At 37.8% G+C, this 23,315-nt stretch overlaps 1 protein-coding gene across 1 annotated transcript; it reads left to right on the top strand.

The window, feature by feature from the left end:
* Positions 1-4,019: 4,019 nt before the first annotated feature.
* On the top strand, positions 4,020-21,220 carry echdc1 (enoyl CoA hydratase domain containing 1). Its single transcript, XM_073871812.1, has 6 exons — positions 4,020-4,167; positions 4,406-4,650; positions 4,733-4,875; positions 17,601-17,653; positions 20,453-20,533; positions 20,616-21,220. The coding sequence occupies exons 2-6, from the start codon at positions 4,419-4,421 to the stop codon at positions 21,022-21,024; spliced, it is 918 nt and encodes a 305-aa protein (XP_073727913.1). The 5' UTR covers positions 4,020-4,167; positions 4,406-4,418; the 3' UTR covers positions 21,025-21,220.
* Positions 21,221-23,315: the final 2,095 nt, after the last annotated feature.

The raw sequence follows: 23,315 nt of genomic DNA, 5'->3' as shown, positions 1-23,315 counted from the left end.
ATCAAATTAAGACACACGATTGAGAGAAAGTATGTCTATAAACAGAGCGCAGCATGGAGCGCAGCAGTAAAGGAGGCAACCAACATGGCCGCCACGACAAGTAATGACGTCACGACGCCCAAGCCCTATTTTATGGAGGCTCGTTTATTTAGTGTGATCCAGATTTGTGAATGGTGCGTTGACATTGCTGGGGGGCCTGATCAAGGTGCACTACAGGTATGTGGTGTTATTATTTTATGAATATTAAGTTTCAGTGTTATTTTAGTTAGTAAAAAAAATATAAGGTTGATGGCGAACTTGTGTTATAGAGGGCGGCTGTTTCGCTGCTGTGGAATTTACAGTCGTTGGACATTCCTGTTGATGCCCTCAATCTTCTGACGTTTCATCCTGTGTGTGTGTGCGTGCGCGTGTGTGCGTGCGCGCGCGCGTGTGTGTGTGTGTGTGTGTGGGTGTGTGTGTGTGGGTGTGTGTGTTTAGCAATGATGTGTGACTGCGTGGAGTATTAGGTTTAGCTGTTAAATTGTGTATTGGTGTTTTGTTTGTTTAACCCCATGTGTGTATTTTGAGAGGTCACACGGGTATTAGACCATTTATTATTCTGTACATCTGACTCATATAAGTGACCTGGGGAATTTGTATTGCCTATTTCATTTATAATCTTTTTTTTGTTTCTTTTTTTTTTGTGTGGAGGTTGGTTTCTTTAATTGAAATGGTTTGTTTCACTAACTGGAAGTGATTGGTTTTTTTACTTTGTGTGTGGGATTTTCTTTCTTTATATTGGTACCAATTATTATTATTATTATTATTGTGTGATTCATTACCTCAGGGTATCTATGAGACAAATGGTCTAAGAACTACGTGTCCCCCACATATGGTATGGACGCTGTGTAGTGTGTTTACGCCTTTTATGTGAATGTGGATGTTTGTATTTTTATACCACTAAATTAAAGATTGAATAAGCACACCCTTGTTGTCTTCCTCCATTTGGTTGGGGGGCCTGTTGTAAGGGGAATTGAATATTAATACCCCTTTGTTACATATAACTTGACACTGTCACATACAGTATGTGGAAAATAATGTGTTTTTAAAACCACAAACGAGCACGACGGGCCGGACCAGGTTCGGATAGATATTTAGAAATGATGTTCGGGTTCGGGTCAGGCTCTCCCAATAAGGCATTGAACATTTAAATTTTAAAACAGCTTATTATAATATGTAGGTAGCCAACGGGCCTGTTTAAAGCGATAGTTCATCTTAAAATAAAACGTGCGCGTTCACCAGGGTGAACGAGTTCATTGAACGAAAGTTCATAAACTCGTTCATATTTTGGGCGAACGTTAACTGAACGTATTGTATTACTGCCTGATAAACGTTACTATGAACTCGTTCATTCTGTCATCAAAACAACAGTGACTCTGGACGCTGCTGAAATCCCTGCCGCGCCACTCACATAGTTTTAACATAAAATAACATCATATTTGTCCTAAATCTTTAACAATTAACATAGGCTGCTAACGCATATTCTGGATCTTGAAATAGACTCTGACTAAGCTCACGCTATTTAACGTGCACGTGCGGTGTGCAATACCTGCGAGTGGTCCTGCACGCGATGCCTCGCAGCACTTCTCGCCCGGAAAACCCCCTTAAAGCACCCGGCTAGCCTTTCAAGGTATGTGCAAGCAAATACAAAAATTAAAAGACAGTCAATGCTTATATAAACCCTGGTTGGATAAGGATTTAAAGTTGGATATGAAGATGAAATCTGACACATTTAGCTTTAATGTTAAAACTGATAAAATAATTGCGGTCTGTGGTTCTATATGGGCTATAATGGCATTAATTTTTAAAAAATAATATGGGGAAAAATAAGTATAAATTATTTCATTTTTGGAACTGTGAACTAGTTCAAAAGTTTGAAATATGAACTATGAACTGAACTAGCTCATGTAGAAAGTGAACTTTACCAACTCTGCATTCACATCACCTTCTTATTCATCTAATGTTTGCGAAACAACTTCATAGGTGCATACTGCCACCTACTGTATCGGGTGCACAGCATGAGGGCGTATATACACTATACAGGGCTCCTGATACAGTAGGTGGCTGTATGCACCTATGAAATTGTTTCGCGGCCCGCTATTAAACATTAGATGAATAAGAAGGTGATGTGATGGGCGTATTTCTTTGTGGATAGTGTTGTATTAGAGGTAAAAAATTATATAAATACTGTTCTGTTTTTCATCGTTTTGTGTCTTAGGACATTGATGTGTTGTCACGAGCCGCAGGGTTTAATTTGGATTTGTCTGTGCATGTTTTTTTTCTCTATCGAATTTTGTTACCATCCACTTCCATTATACAACTGACAGACTGAAACGGTTGGAGTTAAAAATCTACGTTTGTGTTCTACTGAAGAAACAAAGACACCTACATCTTGGATGGCCTGGGGGTAAGCTGATAAACATAAAAGTTTAATTTAAAACTATCGCCATCTATCTTCATGTGTGCGGAATTGTGTTTATGTTGCTGTGACAATGCGATTTTTAATGGTGTCGGGCTTGGGTCGGGTTCGGACATAAATATCTTAATGCCTGTCCGGGTTACGGTCGGGGTTCGGTTACTGCTCTGTCGGACGCGGGCCAGGCTCGGAAAAAAAAGCGTCCCGATCCGCACTCTAGTTTTTAGCAAAGAAATAGGTGCTCTTTAAAATTTTGTAAATGAGTTTTTGTAAATGACAGCGGTAGACAGTATAAAATGTCTATAAAGCAGCAATCATTCGCCACAAAATTCAAAATATTACGGGTTAGATCTGTTATAATTCAACATTTGGCTTTATTTGAGCACAACATAAACTTTAAAATACTGATGACCAGTTCATTTTTACATTTCCTTTGTACCACACACTTAGCACCATAATTATTTTGGAAAACCTTCATTGTGTATGTCGGTTTGTAGACACCAACCTTGCACTTTCAAGTCCCCCAGCCTTTGATTTCTGCCCATGCAGCATTAGGGCAGAGAAAAACTGTTATTGCAGCTGTAGCATCCTGTCAGAAAACCTTTACTTGACAAACTGTTGTACTTGTTCACCTGTATTGCATTTCAGTCAAATATCTCTCCCAACAGGAAGCCAGAGGCATCTGTCAACCTGTCACTCAACAAAACATAAAAGACATCTACGTTGTGTGAATGTGTGTAATTGGTTGTGGAATCTTTTTTATTTTAGTTTGGCACTACCCCAATAACACACCATTGTTTCTTTTACAATATATGTACATTTAAAACATCATATATTTAAAAACGAATTACTTTGACCTAGTAGGCTAGTCGAAAAAAATGTTAAAAAGATATGATAAAGGCTACTGTAAACCTAATGCGATTAATTAGGCATGCCAAAAATACAACGTATGTTCTGCTGTTAATCTTTTCCACACTTTATCATTCTCCCCCCAGTAGCCTACCGTCACAAAGTAAAACACAGACAGCCTACGTAACTTAATACTACAATAATAAAAAGATAAATAATGATATATTATATATAGTATAGCTAATAAACTGTTCGAGAAGCCTGTTGTTGCTACGGTTACCTCTCCACTGGCACGCGGCTTTTATTAGAGTCTGTTTGGCGCCAGATAAAAATACGCGCCACAGTCAGTAACCTAAAACCTTACAACTTTTCAACTTTATAAATATTAACTTATAAATAATTAAAACGGTCTGACCATTATTTTAGCCCACATATATCTCTGTGAATAATATTACAAGATTTCATTTGTCACTAAGTAAATATTATAAGATTCTTTCATTTTACAATTAATTAATTTAAGTATTTCTAGCTCAAAATGCATTAATGTATGCTGAAAGTGATAAATTAAAAGTGGTGCACGTTTGTGATGTAAATTTAACTGATCTCACGACAGTTATTTACACGGATATCTTTGACTTGATTAATTTGACGGCTCTGATGTTATTACAAAGCTATTGTTTTGAAGCTGAGAGAAAAAATTTTGTACTTGCCTTCAAAGTTTTATTTTAATGTGTTTTCCTCCTGTCCTCGCTTTATTCGGGGCACAGCCCCCCCTTCTGGACAACTGCCGCAAGGCGGAACCCATATATCAATACTGTTTCTTTCAGGACTGTTTATAAAGTTACCCCCGCTGCACGATACAGGTCAGCAGAGATCATTATGCTTATTTTGCTGAAAATGTCATTATATTAGTTTTGCATGAATTAACACTGAGCTTTGTTCAAATTCGACACGTATTAATAACTGTATAAATCCGAATGATATATCACACAAGAAAGCAAGACACTGCATTTTTTCTTGAATATTAGTTTAACGTGCATATGCGTGTGAACGTCTATCATTTCCCACGGACAATTTCAAGGTCTACCTGTCGTTACACAGACGAATCAACAACATGACGGCTGTGTGCTGTTCCGCTCGGTTCCGGTTGATCCAGTACCGTATTGCTGTGAGGAGAGTCGTGCTGCAGCAGGGCCGAACCGTCTGCGCTCACACTCATGGATCTGCTGGAGATATCAGAGAAAAGCTGCGGGCATTTCCAGGAGGATCCATAGACCTCACGAAACAAGAGTCAGGAATCGCCGTGATCACTCTCAATAACCCAGCACGCATGAATGCTTTCTCAGGTACTGAGGTTTTACTTCATCATCGGTATCTGCAAGTGGAAATGTTAAACAACAATCTGTCCTCATCTGGTCTCTTCTGCAGGCAGCATGATGCTTGAACTGGAGGAGCGGGTCCATGAACTTGAGAGCTGGTCTGAAGGGAAAGGGCTCATTGTACAGGGAGCTGCTGGAACCTTCTGCTCTGGATCAGATCTGAATGCAGTCAGAGCCATAGCAAACCCACAGGTGTTTATTTCATCTGATCCGCTATCATTTAATGTTAGGGTTGCCAACTTTGTTACTCTGAAATGCTTTGGCAATATACTGTAGGTTTATTAGTTTGGTCATTTACAGCAGGTACGTTTAACACCGTGCTTATAAAACGTTATCCCCTTTATCTTAATCTTACCTGTGACAAACTACACTTTGACTCAACATCAAATAATTTAACAAATAATAAAAATACACTTACACATGGCTGTTGTCAGGGTTTGAAAAATAGTGAGGTTAAGAGTTAACAAATGCTATCCCAGGAGTTAAAGGTGCACTAAAATACACCTTAAAGGCGGAGTGCACAATTTCTAAAAACCGCTTTGGAAAAGGGAGTCAGGCCGACTACCAAAAAACACTTGTAGCTAATCAGCAGTAAGGGGCGTGTCTACTAGGGTTGTGCCGATAGACGATAGTATCGTGTATCGACGATCTTCAGACATATCGTCAATGGCAGGCTTTCATGACGGGTACGGCACGGGACCCAGGTTTTTTGGTAGCCCGTGAAAGGAACAGTGGCACGCTCCTTCCCTCCGTAGTGCTAGGGTCTTCTCCTTGGGCAAGAGAGAACAACCCTTTAGCCCCCCTTACTAGGGTTACAGTTATTTTTAATTACAATTATATTCTTGTGTGCAATTACATCATCACGCTGAAAGAATTTGGAAATAAACACATCATAAATATCCCAAATGGGACAACTCGTTTGCCGTGAGTTGCGACCCGTGTCGGGGGAGGAAGAGATCCTGGTCCCTGAGAAATGTGGTTTACTGAGGTTTCCATTATTTCAACACGGTACTTTGGCTCCTACTTCACCTAGACGGGAGGTTGGAATGGCTCGATCCAATCAATCGGCTGGTCAAGACATGCCCTGGGAAATATATATATATATATATTTTCCATATATCCCCAGAAGGCGTTGGCTTAGGGTCAATCAAGCGATTTGAGCAAATGATAGCTTACTTTGCTTGAGTATACCATTTTTATATCCCTGATGCATAATCTGCTGGAGATCCGCGGCAATGTGCATCCCTTTTTTTTGGGCTCCAAGGTGGGTGGGGAGTAGAGATGATGAAAGTTAAACATTTAAATATGGCTACAAAACACAACTCAAAAAAACGTTTTTTGGAACCTGATATGGATACCAGTGCAGCAAACAGAGGTTTTACTCTGTCGAGTAATGATGATTGGCCAAAGTTTATTACTATTGAATCTGTCTCTTCAGATCTCCCAATCACCAAGCTATCCCCTTTTGCCATACAAAAGGGTATTGCAGGAATAGCAGGAACCGTTAAAAAAGTGAAAAAATTACGTTCGGGACAAATTCTTGTTGAATGCTGTAAAAAGGCAAATGCTGAAAACCTGTTACATGCTAATATGCTGGCAGGAGTTCAGATAAAGGCATCACCTCACCCAACTTTGAACTATAGTAAAGGGATAATTCGTACTAGAGAACTGGATGATGTAGATGAAGAAGAAATAACAGATGAACTTAAAACTCAAGGAGTAACAAATGTGAAACGAATAATAATCAAAAGAGAAGAAAGAATAATTAAAACTAATACATACATCATCACTTTTATTAAACCACTCCTTCCAGAAAGAATTCAGATTGGGTATCTGAGTGTTCCGGTAGACCTATATATACCTAATCCTCTGAGATGTTTCAATTGTCAAAAGTATGGACATGGATTTAATAGTTGCAAAAACAGACATATCTGTTGTAACTGTGGAGAAGAAGGCCATGACAAGGGGAGTTGTGAGAAACCAACAAAATGTTGTAACTGCTCAGGTGATCATTCGGCTGCATCAAAACAGTGTCCCATGTGGATCAAAGAAAAGGAAATACAAAAAATCAAATGTACAAAGAAGATCAGTTATATTGAAGCAAAGAAACAAGTGACTACGATACCTATTTTTTCTCTGAATAAAACCTTTGCTTCTGCTGCAAGTAAATCTGTGAGGTCAGTAGATTGCCAGACAGACATCACATGGATGTACAAAGATAAACCTCATGACACGAACCTCAATCAAATTTCAGAAACTGGAAATCAGAGGACAAGTAAAAGCAACAAGAAATCAAACTCTCAATCTAAAGCATCTCAAGAAGAAACATCAAAGACAAGACAAATAAAAGATGTGGAAATGAAAGAGAGTGAACATTATAGTAGAAGCCCATCTCCAAAAGGAAGAGTTAAGACAAATGTTCCTGTTCTTCCTAACAGGTAATGAAAGAATCTGTCATCCAATGGAATTGTCGTGGTATCAGAGCAAATTTCACAGAATTACAGCGTTTAACTACAACTTTTGACCCCCTTGCAATATGCCTTCAGGAAATACAACTCTCAACTGATTGTACATTTTCTTTTAAAAATTTTACAATATTTGCCACCTTTGGTCCCAGTGACAAACGAGCTTCTGGTGGTACAGCAATATTAGTAAGAAATAATGTAATCCATAGTCCCATCAGTATTAATAGTAGATTACAAGTGACAGCAGTACGACTAACTCTGCATAAAACCATTACAATATGCTCCATTTATATTCCTCCAGACTTAAATTTGACACACACAGACCTAGATGATATTGTAAATCAACTTCCATCTCCTTTTATTCTCATGGGAGATTTTAATAGTCATAACATACTGTGGGGCAGTGATCATTGTAATACAAAAGGAAAGAAGATTGAAGACTTTATTAATAATAATACCTTATGTCTTTTAAATAATGGGTCAAATACTTATTTACATCCTGGGCATGGAACTTACTCTGCAATCGATCTTACAATATGCCAACCAGAAGTTTTTTTAGATTTATCATGGAAAGTATTGGATGACCTTTGCGGAAGTGACCATTTTCCAATAATAGTTACTATTAAAGGAAAAGAAGAAGCAGCAAAAACACAAAGATGGAAAATCAAAAAAGCTAACTGGTATCAATTTCAAACTCTATGTTATGGGAGATTTGCAAATTTTGTGGAGGACAGCCCAGACGCCTTGGAAAATTTTACAGAAACGCTCATGTCTATTGCAAATGATACAGTCCCAAAAACATCATTAAACAAAAAATCTAAACAACTTCCATGGTTTAATGATAAATGTAAAGAGGTTATCAAAGAAAGGAAAAAGGTTGAAAGATTTTTCTATAAACATCCATCAACTGAAAATCTTATTGAACTCAAGATTGCTAGAGCAAAAGCAAGAAGAACCATCAATGAAGTTAAGAAGGAAAGCTGGAGAAGTTTTGTTGCCAGTATATCACCTAGTACTCCATCAACCAAAATCTGGAATCTGATACGGAAAATGAAGGGTGAAACCATTGGTTCGCAAATACAACACATCAGGCAACATGACTTACTCTTGACTTCAAAACAAGATATTGCAAACATTCTAGCAAGAACTTTTGAAAAGAATTCATCTTTTGACAACTGTTCTCCTGCTTTTAGAACATTTCAAATTCAAGAAGAGAAAGAGAAAATACATTTTTGTTCAAATAATTTAGAGCCATACAATCAGGTTTTTTCCATGGAAGAACTACAACGAGCAATTAGGAAATCCCATGATACAGCGGTTGGACCAGATAAAGTTCATTACCAATTTATAAAGAACTTGCCTCACCTCTTTATGAAGAAGCTTCTGGGAGCTTTTGAGTCATTCTACGAAACGGGTGCCATTTCCACTTTGCAATTTTCCAAATTTTCATTAAGAACAAACTTTATTTTTTTTACTTACAACTTTAAATATATTGTTAATCCTCCCAAAAAACATATTTTCCCAGCTCAGGTACAAAATTGTTAATAATATTATCAGTTTTATTCTGGCACAGAAGTCTTTCTTTTACCACCCCGTCACGGACAATATGTATGCCATCTGTGTAGTAAAACAAGAAATATATTTATAAAATCTAATGTTTTCCTAATAGTAAAATGTCCCTTTCTTGGAAACCATCAATAGAAAGTCTATAATTTAATTTAAATAATTATTATTCGTTTTTTAATCTTGAAATATGAATTCGACATTTCAATGGCCTCATTGTTTGTACAAAAACATACGAATACACTTAAAAAATACAAATAAACTTACATTTATTTGATTATTCCACACAACAAGAACATCATTCAACATTAATTTATTTAAAATGTATTTTCTATTACATAAGTTTTTAACAAAATGACCCTGTGACGGGGTGGTAACTGATGTCACAGATAGGTTCACTGTGACAAGGTGGTATGGACAAAGTGTGTATCTATATATGGTATGCTTGTTTTAATCTTTATAAAACTGGGGGAGGGGAAACATTAACATTGGAAACTTTGGTCATGCTGTGAAAAACTAAAATAAGAGCATCATTACAGTGAGTGAGTGAGAGAGTGAGCGAGTGAGACAGTGAGTGAGTGAGTGAGTGAGTGACACAGTGAATGAGTGAGTGAGTGACACAGTGAGTGAGTGGCACAGTGAGTGAGTGGCACAGTGAGTGAGTGAGTGAGTGACACAGTGAGTGAGTGACACAGTGAGTGAGTGACACAGTGAGTGAGTGACACAGTGAGTGAGTGACACAGTGAGTGAGTGACACAGTGAGTGAGTGAGTGAGTGAGTGGCACAGTGAGTGAGTGGCACAGTGAGTGAGTGAGTGACACAGTGAGTGAGTGAGTGAGTGAGTGACACAGTGAGTGAGTGAGTGACACATTGAGTGAGTGAGTGACACAGTGAGTGAGTGAGTGAGTGAGTGACACAGTGAGTGACACAGTGAGTGAGTGACACAGTGAGTGACACAGTGAGTGAGTGACTGAGTGGGTGAGTGAGTGAGTGAGTGAGTGAGTGACACAGTGAGTGAGTGACACAGTGAGTGAGTGACACAGTGAGTGAGTGACACAGTGAGTGAGTGACACAGTGAGTGAGTGACACAGTGAGTGAGTGACTGAGTGGGTGAGTGAGTGAATGAGTGAGTGACACAGTGAGTGAGTGACACAGTGAGTGAGTGACACAGTGAGTGAGTGACACAGTGAGTGAGTGACACAGTGAGTGAGTGACACAGTGAGTGAGTGAGTGAGTGAGTGGCACAGTGAGTGAGTGAGTGAGTGAATGAGTGAGTGACATAGTGAGTGAGTGACATAGTGAGTAAGTGACATAGTGAGTGAGTGACATAGTGAGTGAGTGACATAGTGAGTGAGTGACATAGTGATTGAGTGACATAGTGAGTGAATGAATAAACAAACCATGTTAAGTTAACAGAAACAATTTATTAGTCTATATCAGAACTACCCCGTCACATCCCTTACCACCACGTCACAATAAAACTTGTGACGGGGTGGTATGTGACGGGATGGTAAATATCATCCCAAAATGGCCGCAGATCTCCCATGTGGTCAAGTTCCTCACCTAGCATACATGCATTCTATCTGAAATATAATTTTATTTGCATTAATAATGTAAAAAAATATATCGAAATTAGTTTTCCCTCTCTATCTTGCGTGACGGGGTGGTTGCTTTGAGCTTGACGGAGCCTGTCTAACACAAAAAATCAACAAATAAAGAATGTAGAGGAATGTCAATACTTGCCTGTTTTTGTTCTTGGTGGCAACAAGGCTCCAATGATGTCACTTCTGCTTTGTGATGTCATTTAAAGCAACAGTACATTATTTATAGATAAAACAAGTTAGTGTGACGGGGTGGTAAGTCAAATTGAGGGACGCACACAAATCATCAAATATTTACAAAAAAATAAGGTTTATTTTGAATAAAATGTATCTTATGTGAAAAGGGACACAAATATAATCATGAAAACAATATATATTTTTTAAAAATACATAACTTATTTGGTGATATTTTGGATGCAAATATCATGTTGGTCAACACGGACATGTGGAAATGGCTATGTACTAATGCAAAAGTATTAAAAATAGTATGTTATTCTTTAAGAATAGTGTTTTTATCATATATCATGTAAACAAGAACCCTTGAATGAATAACTTTAAGCTTTGTAAGAACATTTTGGGACATTTTTGTGCCTTATGCATCTCATCAAATGTTGCGGACCCAAATGGCACCCGTTTCATAGAATGACTCTTTTAACTCTATTTGGATATCAGGAAATATCCCATCTTCTTGGCTTGAAGCGGAAATTATTCCTATCCCAAAACCAGGAAAAGATCATAGTGATCCTATAAATTATAGACCTATAGCTTTAACCAGTTGTTTATGTAAAACTATGGAGAGGATGGTAAATGATCGTCTAGTCTGGTTTCTGGAATCTAAACAACTTATAAGTAAGGCTCAATGTGGTTTTAGAAAAGGTCGAAGCACAACTGATCACCTTGTCAGTCTTGAAAGCTACATCCGTGATGCTTTTATTAAAAAAGAACATGCTGTAGCTGTTTTTTTTGACTTGGAAAAAGCCTATGATACCACCTGGAAGCATGGAATCTTAAAGGATTTGTATCGACTAAATTTTAGAGGACGTCTGCCAATCTTTATTGAAAGATTTCTTTCGAATAGAATTTTTAGAGTTAAGGTAGACAATACTGTGTCCGACCCGCATAAACAAGAACTTGGAGTACCTCAAGGAAGTATTCTATCAGTAACTCTTTTTAGTATTAAAATTGACAGTATTGCTCAAGTTATTGGTTCTGATGTTCTGTGTAGTTTATATGTAGATGATATCTGCATTTGTTATAAGAGCAAGCATATTAACATTATTGAACGAAAAATCCAACTAAAAATAAATAAAATGCTCTCATGGTCAGTACGAAATGGTTTTAAATTCTCACAAACAAAAACTGTCTGTATGCATTTTTGTCAACTTCGTTCATTACACAATGAACCAGAATTATTTTTGGATGGAACCCCCATTAAAGTCGAAAAGGAGACTAAATTCCTCGGCATAATTTTTGACAATAAGCTGTCCTTTATTCCACATATTAAAATGCTTAAAAAGAAGTGTTCTAAAGACATGAACATTTTAAAGGTTTTGTCCACAACTAAATGGGGAGCAGAGATGACATCACTTATGAACTTGTATAGAACACTGATCCGATCAAAGTTGGACTGTGGAAGTATTGTTTATGGATCTGCCAGGAAATCCTACATACAATCCTTGGATACTATACATCATCAAGGTATACGACTAGCTTTGGGAGCTTATAGAACATCACCAATTCAAAGTCTGTATGTAGAAGCTAATGAACCTTCCTTGGAAAACAGACGATTAAAGTTGGCCTTACAATATGCAGTTAAATTAAAAACAAATAAAGGAAACCCAGCACATCCAGCAGTTTTTTCAACCCAGTATTCAATAATGTATGAAAGAAAACCAAATCATATTCGTCCATTTGGTCTACGAATAAAACCTCATCTGGAAAATCTCAAATTAGATTTAAACATCCTGGAACAAACCCATTTTTGCAAAATTCCTCCTTGGGATATCAGAAAACCCTTTATTCTGTGGGATTTATCAAAGAATCAAAAATCTGAAACACACCCAAATGATTATCAGCTAAAATTTTTAGAAATAAGAGCTATTTATCCCCAGTATACTCCAATATACACAGATGGATCCAAATCTGGAAACCAGGTAGCGGCAGCTTTTGTTACGAATGAAGTACATCAAGGAATACGTATTCCAGATCAAAGTTCAATCTTCACAGCAGAAGCAAATGCTTTATTGTTGGCATTAAAATTTATTGAAACATCTTCACAGAAGAAATTCTTAATAGTGACTGACTCAAAATCATGCCTGGATTCACTGGAAAATATGAAAACTGATCATCCAACAATAGTCAAGATCTTTATTAAATTATCAATGCTGAAATCAAAGGCTTTTAACATCTACTTTTGCTGGGTACCTGGACACTCAGGAATTGCTGGAAATGAGAAAGCGGACAATGCAGCAAAAGAAGCACTATCCACAGAATCAATAAAGTGTTCTATACCTTTTACAGATTTAAAACAAACGATAAATGAATACATCAGAAATAAATGGCAATCAGAATGGGATCAATGTCTAAATAATAAGTTGCATGAAATAAATCCTGATGTGAGGAAAAAACATAATTCCTGTTTTGATGAACGATGGAATCAAGTTATATATACAAGATGTAAAATAGGACATTCAAGAATCACACACCAATTTTTACTCTCAGGAGAAAACCATCCAAAATGTTCATCTTGTCAAAATCCATTGTCCATTAAACACATCCTTTTAGACTGTATTACTTTTACCCCTGTGAGAAATCGTTTTTACTCTGTTGATAGTTTTGAAAAGGTTTTTAATCAAGTGAGCCCAAGCATGGTTTTAAGATTTTCAGAGGAAATAAATTTGAAACATCTTTTTTAATCTAACTTTGATTTAATTATACTGTATTCTCGCCATGAATATAGCCTTTGAAGCTGGTATGGCGTTAAAAAAGAAAGAAAGAAAGAAAGAAGGCTTTCATGACGATAGTTGGCGAATGGTTATTATTATCATCATAGTTTCACATTAACATCCACATTGCATGCTTTTCCTCGCATGAGGGTTTGTGGGCTTCACTTTACGTGGAGAGCTTGTAAATAGAGAATTCCTTCTTGCACGTACCTGCACTTAATGCGCGGGTATTGGACTCCTTCTAGCACTAAATCCATCGTGTCATGAGCAGCTGCACTTCTCTCTGTCTCACGTGCACGCGCTGTCGCAACTGTCCGAAGTCTAAACATAAACTAAAGTAGTAATCCTTATGTATTTGTTCAGTTTAATGCAGACCCGCTGCATATTGGCGCCTCTCTCACTCTCGCGGACGTGCAGAGAGCTGCGCTCTCTCCGAAGTCAGAACACTATTAATCCTGTTTATGATATGCATTTCAAGGAGTTGTAGCAACACATCCCTCGTGTTTAATATATGATTGTGTTTAAAATATGATTGCGTTCCGCTGGACTGATGCGTTTAAAAAGGCACATCTGAGAGCACCACTGCTTGACATGTGTAGCCTTCTGCAACAGCACTAAACAAATGTTTAGTTTTAATGACGCGCTCGCATTAATGGCATCAGTTTTAAGAAGGTTGCGGTCATGACAGCGGTGTTGCTCTTGTTCTTTTTGGTCCACCAATCAAGTGACTTGTTATAATGAGTAAAAAATTAACAAAAAATGAGTAAACTACTGCCCCGCCCCCCGATACTATAGCGAATCGCCGATCTCACAGGCTGACGATAGGACGATCTCAAAATGGGGCATATCGCCCAACACTAGTGTCTACTAACCGACATTGTTGCCTGGGTTGCGTATTTGTGGGGCGGGTCTAACAAAAGAAGGTCCAGATTCTATTGGGGTAGGGGCGTGTTTGTTTAGGTGATTTCAAATATCAACACTGGCTTTCAAACATTGTGCACTCTGCATTTAAGTACACTTTAAGTACTTAAATACTATTTTCTGCACTCATTTTGTAGGTAATATACCAAAAATTAGTCTTTAGTACTTCTTAAAGGTGCAGTGTGTCAATTTTAGTGGCATCTAGTGGTGAGGTTGTGAATTGCAACCAATGGCTCAGTTAACTGCTCACCTCTTATTTTTAAACGCAAAGAGAAGCTACGGTAGCCGCCACCTGATAAACATGTCATCTTCGGAGACAGCTTATTAAAAAAAGTTTGTCGGCAAACATGGGGGCACAAAATGGCGACTTCCATGTAAGGGGACCCTCGGTATGTAGATAAAAATATCTCATTCTAAGGTAATAAAAACATAAGGGTTCATTATAAAAGGTCTTTATACGCCACTGATAATATAGTTTTGTATATTATTTTGCATTTCTGTCAAGATATCCTTCTAAAAATTACACACTGCACCTTTAAGATAAACTTAACATCTAAGTGTACTTAAACGTATTGCGGAGGATTTTCTTTTTTCCGAGTGGATCAACAAGACTATTGAGCCACCTAGTTGTCAATCGGGAGTGTTGCCCAATTGCATTTTTTTAAAAAGTGAAGACAGGTGGTTCTTTTCTAAAATAAAAAAAAAAGTGTGCTATTTTGAGACAGCGTTTATTTTAATACTAGAAATCTAGGACGACTCTGAGGTATCTTAAACCGGAAGTGCACATTAAATAGCAAGAGCTTCGTCAGATAGCGTCTACTAATGCAAAATATACGTTTGCAGCCAATGTTAATTGTTAATGATTTGGGACAAATATGATGTTATTTAATGTTAAACTATGTGAGTGGCGCTCTGTGGTGCGACAGGGATTTGAGCAACTTCCTGAGTCGTAGCTGGCGGCGCGGAAAGGCGCCACTTGTCGGCACCGGTGTGCGTATACTCATAGAAAGCAATGTGTTCGAGTTTTTTGGAACGGCTCGGCACTGAGCTGAACGGCCGGTGTGCGACCCTCTTTAGGCTATATAAACAAGACCTTTGTTTAGTGCTCTTATGAATGTTTTCAGCATAACTGTTAAATGCTAACTCCTAAACTGAATGAAATAACATAGCCTTCTTCATCCTCAATGTTTACATATTTGCCACATTACATTGAAACCCAATTGTTCTACTTCTTTGTACCAGTGTTATTTTCTACAGATTTTTAGTGTTGAAAGCGTTTCTTACATTAATCATCATCATCATGATGATTATTGCGTGTGTCTTACTGAATGTAGTATCATGTCAGCAACAACTTGTTCACGCTGAATGATGTGCCAGTTGATTACTGTTTAGATGCTGGTCATCACATGTTGACATACATATTAGTACAAAAACAAACAAAATAGGCCATAAAGAAAAAATTACTTCAGACCTTGTCTTTCAGAAATAAATGGCTAATGATTAATTGCGATTAATCTATAGCAGAATAAAAGTTTTTGTTTACATTATATATGTGTGTGTGTACTGTGTATAATACTTATGTATATATAAATATGCACACATGCATGTATAATTTTAACAAAAAATATATATTTATGTTAATAATATAAATTATACATAAATATACAAATGTATATAAACATGTAAACATTTCTTAAATATATACATGCATGTCTGTGCATTTATCTATACAAAGTTATTATACACATTTCACACACATATACAGTATGATGTAAACAAAAACTTTAATTCTGCTTTAGATTAATCACCATTAATCATTAGCCATATTTAAATCAGAGACATCGCTAACACTAATCCGCATATTTGCACTTTTTACATTTCCCGGAGTGTCACATTAATTGCTAAAACATCAAACTCTACATCTAAAGGGGATTTTTCACAATAGGATCTGGCAACACTGCGAATGCTGCAGCCGCCAGCATATCACAGCTGCTTGAGTCAATCTCTGTCATTTTACACTTTACAGAAACTGTCCAAACTTAATGATATACACAGATGCCAATGTGAGTCCTTTTTAATTCCTAATAATTCATTCAGAGGAGGCCTCATAGCTGTCTACAGCCAAGCACTTACAGGCTGTGAATCAGAAGCAAGCGAATGGCCTAGCGAAGTTGGAAATGCATTGAGGCATTTCAGATTGAGGCGTACATGCACAAACAGCTAAATAACACACTATATAAAAAGAAAACATGTAAACGTGAAATATATTACCCCCTTTAAAGTATACTGATTGTGCTTGAGGGTGTCTGTGATTGGATGACGGGTATCATCAGCACTGCTGCTGCTTGTTTGACTTCATATGGCGCCGCGGGAACCGACAGGCGGATGGCATCAAAGTTCCACGAGAGCCTTTCCATAGCAGTCTCCTCTGTATGATTTATTAAATCCCTCTTGTGGGATTTTGATGTCATCTGCTTCTCGGATTTTGTGGCGCCACATGAAGTCAAACATGCCTGTTAAATCAGTCCCAGGTTAGATTAGCGTAGCAGTCAAAAAACAGGATGCGGGAGGTCCCGTATGGGAAAAATCAATTAAGCCCATAAATATGGGACATCTTGGCTAATACGGGACAGTTGGCAACCCTATTTAATGTGGCTACATAATAATATTAATTTATGATAAAAAAAAAGAATACAATTTGTATGGTATGGCTTATTTATTGTTGCCAAGAGTATTTGTATTTTGTAATAATAATGGTAATAATAATAATAATAATATGTTTATTTTATGTAGTGCCTTTCTACAGACTCAAGAATGCTTTACAATAAATATACAGATACATTTAGAGAGATGTAATCACAAACAACCAAAACAAAGACATTAAAGGGACACTTCACCCATTTGCATTAAGCTTTGTATAGTTAGAACTCCAGTCATGTTTTTGAATGATCTTTTCGTCAGTTTCCGCTGAGACGGGAGAAATACAGATTTTAGTGTTGCACTTCATTCTTTCAATGATGTAAAAATCATCATTTTGCATAATTGAAAGCAGGAAGTCCAATATCTTTGTTGAGGGAGTGAGACTACAAACACCCCTTTTTTTTTCGGTCAAATAGGCACCAAATTTAAAATGTATGTTACATTTCCACTACAAATATGACGCACTTTAAATAAAGATTAATGTTTCTACGGGTGAAATGCTCCTTTAAAGATAGAAAACAAATACATAATGAATGAACAAATACATTTACATGGAAATTAGAACAAATACATTTACAAAACCACATTAGAACACAACAAGCATTGAGCAAAAAGATATGCTTTCAATTTAATTGACTAACATGAAATAGATCACAGGTTAAATGCTCCAGATGATATCTGTTTGTTGCTGAAATCGTGTTTAATTGTGCTTCTGTTTTCAGGATGGTATGCAGATGTGTGAGTTTATGCAGAACACTCTAACAAGACTCCTCAGGTTTGACTCTTTGAAGAAACATTTATTTAAATGTCAGCTCATTTAAAGCGGCAATCCATAACTTTTTCAGTTAAAAACAAACAATAATCAGTTGTTAAGTAAATATGTAAAAAAAGATGAGTGTTTAAGACTCTCTCCATATCTTACCACGATTCACAACAGTTTATATTAAAGGCAGGAAATTGTCTGAAAAACTTTTTTACAAATTTGTTTGAGCTCTCTTTATGTACCAATACATAATGAAAATGTAAGTGCTCTGAAAAAGAGAGTATAAAACTCCAGTGTCTGTAGACCTCTCATTATTTCCATTCGGGACAAAACAAATGATTGGCTTGCACAACTATCAATCTCTCCTGCGACCATGGCTACCACCCCTGTTGCTACAGGATCTGCCCACACATGTGCACACCCGATTGATTTGAATGACTTAAATGATGTTACTACATGCACCGCGCTCCTTCCTCTCCGCTCGTCTGAGGTAAATACTTCTCCCAGCAGAGCGGCAGCATCACGCGTTTATGTGTTTTGGGGGCGTGGGTTTAGAAGAAACCCAGACGAGAAGGGGTGGAGTGAATGGAAAAATAAGCTGTGTTCAAAACAGTGGTGAGAGGTCTACAGACACTTGATTTTTGTGCTCTCTTTTTCAGAGTACTTGCATTTTACTTATGTATTGGTGTGTGGGGACAGTGTGAGCAGATTTGGAAAAAAGTGTTTTAGACTTTTTTAGACTCAAACCTGCCTACTCTGCCTTAAATGATTTATAATTTGAGCTGTGGGTCTGATTTTGCGGGATGTATAACAAACTTATTGTGTGATAACGTCTCATCTGTAAACAGAGAGATCTGCTTTATCACTTGTGAGTGCTGCTGCAGCTGATGGTGAAGAGTTGGTAGTAGGGCTGTGCCGATGAATCTAGTTTCCCATAAAAAAAATCTGTCTGAAATCGATTCTGAATCCAAGGCATGTTTCTGTGTTTTATGCACAGCCCTTGCGTGTACTACGACTTTTTGATTAGTTGCAAGTCAATCTTAAATCACTGAGTTTGAGTCGTTTATAACATGTATTTAAATAAACAACACTCGCCAAACACAATAGTTCAAAATATTCGTTATTATACAGCTCTACCTTTATGATGGCTCAAAAACGTGTGTAGGCATCGGTAACCAGGTGTAACGGACAAAAACTAGACAACAGCGTTTTTGTACATATATTTGTAGAAAATGTGGATGATATATTACTGTGTTAAAGCTTAAAGACGCTTTATAGCAGAAAACATTACACAGAGAGAGATATTTTAATATTAACGTACCTCTCTACTGTCAGCAGTGGCACGACTATTGAAATTTAAAATGCCTCGTGACGTGAGACCAGTTTCAACCCAACTTGCTGGGTTGTTATAGAAATAACCCAATACACGCTAGTAATAACCCAACAAAACGACCCAATTTGTTTAACTCAGAATATTTTTGTAAAATGCCATTTTTGTAAATGGCATTGTACCTATTTAAAAAAAAATAATTTGGATATATACTGTAGTACGTATACAGTATACACAACAGGATTAAGTACTAAAAGATAAAGTGACAACCAAATTTAGTTACAGTGTGTATGTGTGCCATTGTAAACTGCCTCACTTTTCCGATATAAAAGTTTTGTGCTAATGGACTGATGAGACAACTGGGATGAAATTATCAGAAAACACATTTTTAGTTATTCAGTTATATCCAATAGGGTTGTGACGAGACACTCAATCCACGAGACAAGACGAGACACGAGATTGGGTTCACGGGACGATGATATTTTAACACTTTTTAAGAAATCCTTAATGATAAAATAAATGAAGAAGAAACTGAAATCACGTTATCTGATAATGAAGAAGTTTGTTATTTTTGGGCAATAAAAATAGACCCAAGTGAGCAGTAGCCTTTAAAATTACATAATAACGAAGATGCAAAAATAATTGGTTCAAATAAAGTATCAAAACCAAGTTACATTAAACAAAATTACATTAACAAACACATTACATTGTCTATAAATATACATGGTCTATAAATAAAAAGCATTATGTATTATAACAAATGAAGCCTGCAGGGGGCAATAGTGGACTCGTTTCGCGGATGCTATCTTCACTTTCACTTTAGACAGAGAAACGCTTATTTTTAGCCAAACAATGTTTAAATCCATTTAAATATTTAATATATGTCCATTTCTTTACAATAGAAATGATACAGTCACTGTCATTTTTGAGCAAGAACATGCAGACATTAAATCATGTAAACTCTGTGTAAGGGTTTAATCTGCCGAGACTTCTGACACTGATCGACAGACAAACACAACGCGTTTCAGACTTCACACGAGTTCCCAAACGAACAATATTGGAAACCCAAACAAAAAAGCAAACACAGTAAAAGACAGAATATAATGCATGCACTGTAAAAGGTTCAAACAGAAAGCTGCATCCTCTGGAGGTTGCATATGCAGGCTGCATACATCATCAAGGTTTATTTTAGATCATTAACTGAGCGTTACATTCGTGAGTCATGGGCACATTACAACGATTTGCGATTAACTAAATAATTAGTAAACTTTATAATTGTTAATATTTTCTAATAAAACGTCTTTATGACGTAAATGTAGTCTACAAATACGACCTCCGAAGGATGCAGTCTTTTATTTGAGAAACGGCCAGCATTTCACCTCCACGAGAAATCTCGTGACATAATTAATCTCGCGAGATCTTGTCGCACGAAATCTCGTCACATCCCTAATATCCAACTAAAGTCTTGTTTTTTCAGGTAGGTTGCCACTTATCTCATTGGCATTGATTGAAGGAAGAGCATTGGGTGGCGGAGCCGAACTCGCCACCGCCTGTGACTTCAGGTTAAAAGACACCAATGTTTTAATCTATTCAACTGGATTTTCTCTTTGAAGTGGACTGTAACCGGTCTGTTTTCATTACCAGGATGATGACATCTGATGGTGTTATCCAGTTTGTCCATAAGCATATGGGATTAGTACCAGGATGGGGAGGAGCTGCAAGGCTAGTTCGTATCGTTGGCAGCCAGAATTCCCTGAAACTGCTTGGGGGGGCCAGAAAGGTTGATCCAGACTTTGGGAAACAGATTGGACTGATCGATGAAGTGCTTCATTGCTCTCCTGGGGAAGGAAATGCGCTGGCTCAGGCCGAGCAGTGGCTAAGTGAGTTTATCAAGGGGTCGGCGCCTGTGATCAGAGCAGTTAAAAGAGTTGTGCTCTCAGGACGAGAACTTCCACTGGACGAAGCTCTTACAGCTGAGAGAAATGTGTTTGGGACAGTATGGGGTGGTCCAGCCAATCTTGAGGCGCTGGCTATGAAAACAAAACATAAATGACGGAAAACATCTTTGGTTAACAAAGTAGAACTGTGTTTGAAGAACGTGTGGTCAGATCATAGACTGTAATTGAAAGGACGATACATGGAGTGCTTTGATGAATCCACATTCAAACACTGCAAATCCACGTGATTCCTGCTTTTCTTGTGCTAAAAGATTTTAATTAAATCCCCTAGTTATTGTGTAAAACATCCGACTTGTTGTATTTGTTGTTATTTTTATTAGTAACAATCTAATGCTGCATTTACACCAACCGCGGTAGAGGCGTGAAGCGCGAGTGATTTTTCAATGTTAAGTCAATGTAAAGGCGTGTTGACGCGCGTCAGGAGGTCCCGCGGCGCAGAAGAGGCGTTCGGCACGCCGCGGAAGACACTTGAAGCTCGCACGAATTGAGCGTTGTGCGCGGTACGCGTGAATGTGCTTTTTGTGCATTTTGCGGTTCACGCGAATTTGCGGCTAACGCCCGAGTTGAAAAATGTGAAGTTTGGCGGAATTTCGCTTCGCGTTAACCAATCAGGAGCCTGCTTGCTGCTGTGGTGGCAGCCCCGCCCGGAGTCACTCATTCAACCAATGCTTGATATTGTCCATAAGCAGTCACCCGGAGCTATACGACACAAGTTCTTATTTCTATAGGAGACAGGAATAAAAAGGACCTCGCTTGAAAGAGTGTCAGTGAGGACATCATGCACATTTCACTTTTGAGTCACGTGACGTTTATCGACCCGCGCTGTTTATTTTCCCCCTATAGTAAGGTTACCACATACAAACCGGAAACTCTCTTGATAAATGCACAATCAACATCAGTCATCTTGCAAACAGACAACCGCATAGCACTTGCCTTTCCCACAAGAAGTGGAGTTTGCCTCTGACGCGCGTCTAATGCTTGCTTTTTCCGCGCGTCTACTCCGCTCTACACGCGCAAATGCATTCAAAGTGTTCAAGCGGCAAACCAGGCGCGGTAGACGCGATTTTGACGCACAAAACGTGGTTGGTGTAAACTCAGCATGACTCTACCAGCAGATATTGTTTTAGTGAACATTACTGTAGCCTCACGTTTTGTCTTTAGGGGTGACAGTCGATGTGGTCTTCTGCTGCTCTAGCTCATTTGATTGTAACAAAGGGTTATCATATAAACTTGAATCAGTCTGGCATTTCTCCTCTGATCTCTGACATTAGTAGTACTACAGTACATTTAGTAGTATCTTGATGTATACATGTATTAAAGTTTTGTTGCTGTGATCTCTACCCACCACGTTACCATAGCAGGTTGGTAGGATTGCATGACCTGGTCGTCAGGTTCTTTATAGGTGAAGAGATTAAATCCACCTCGTCCTCCCTCTATACCAGGGGCGGGCAGACTATGGCCCGTGGGCCACATCCGGCCCACTGAGCACTTTCATTTGGCCCGCGAAGCAGTTTACAAATATTTAAAAAATTGAGTTTGAGTTATAATTAATTGATTCATTTCATGCAGATCAAATGCATTGCGGATGACTGCACTGACATGAATGTGTAAAAAATGAGCACACCAGCGTGGCAACAAATAGACACATAAACTCCAAATGCAGTGTGTTTAACACAGAACCTGATTTTCTCTGTTTTAACACGTATGGTTAAAAATGGCAATTCTGGTAAAAAAAAAGTTACTACACTTATAAAACCATGGTGATAACTGTAAATATGGCTCACAATGGATATGATATTACTATGCTTAATAAATTACTCCATGTATACCTACAGTACAAATAAGGTGTAGATTTGGTATAAATCTACATTTGTCGTTCACCTATGTGGCCCTTAAGTCAAAAATGTTTGCCCATCCCTGCTCTATACCCTCTTGGGACCTGTCCTTAGTGCTGAAAGCAGCTTAAGTTTCTATCAATGAAAACTAATTCTGGCTGCATTGGTGTTGATAAAAAGGGTAGGGGACCTGTATGCGTTTTGGGTCAGCAATTCATGCCTTAAGTTCGGGCCCACAGACTTTTTTATGAGATTGGTGACACACAGGACCAGAAAGGCAAAAATAAAGATATTGTTAAAAAATCTACTACTATACTACAAAATCCTCTGCACATCATAATCATGTTCATATTATCTTTGTCTGTTGCTTTATGATGTTTGCTTGAAACTATAGAAACTTTGCAACTTTGTTATAATGAAGCATTTAATTGTTCCTGCATAGAATACAGGACATACAAATAATACAATGAAAACCACATATTAAGCTATATTTTTTAATCATTAGTGGCTGGATAACGTTCTCAGGCTGCTATTAAAGCCAGTTGTTGCCA

This window comes from Misgurnus anguillicaudatus, chromosome 10 (assembly GCF_027580225.2).
Source record: "Misgurnus anguillicaudatus chromosome 10, ASM2758022v2, whole genome shotgun sequence".
NCBI lineage: Eukaryota > Metazoa > Chordata > Actinopteri > Cypriniformes > Cobitidae > Misgurnus > Misgurnus anguillicaudatus.
Note: the sequence above shows the minus strand (reverse complement) of the source record. Positions and strands in the feature narration are given on the sequence as shown.

Bases quoted from the DNA above. Each gene is read 5' to 3' on its own strand.
- echdc1 (XM_073871812.1), top strand. From the start codon at position 4,419: ATGACGGCTGTGTGCTGTTCCGCTCGGTTCCGGTTGATCCAGTACCGT. The intron at 4,651-4,732 runs GTACTGAGGTTT...TCTCTTCTGCAG, and splicing joins ACGCATGAATGCTTTCTCAG to GCAGCATGATGCTTGAACTG. The intron at 20,534-20,615 runs GTTAAAAGACAC...TTTCATTACCAG, and splicing joins GCCACCGCCTGTGACTTCAG to GATGATGACATCTGATGGTG.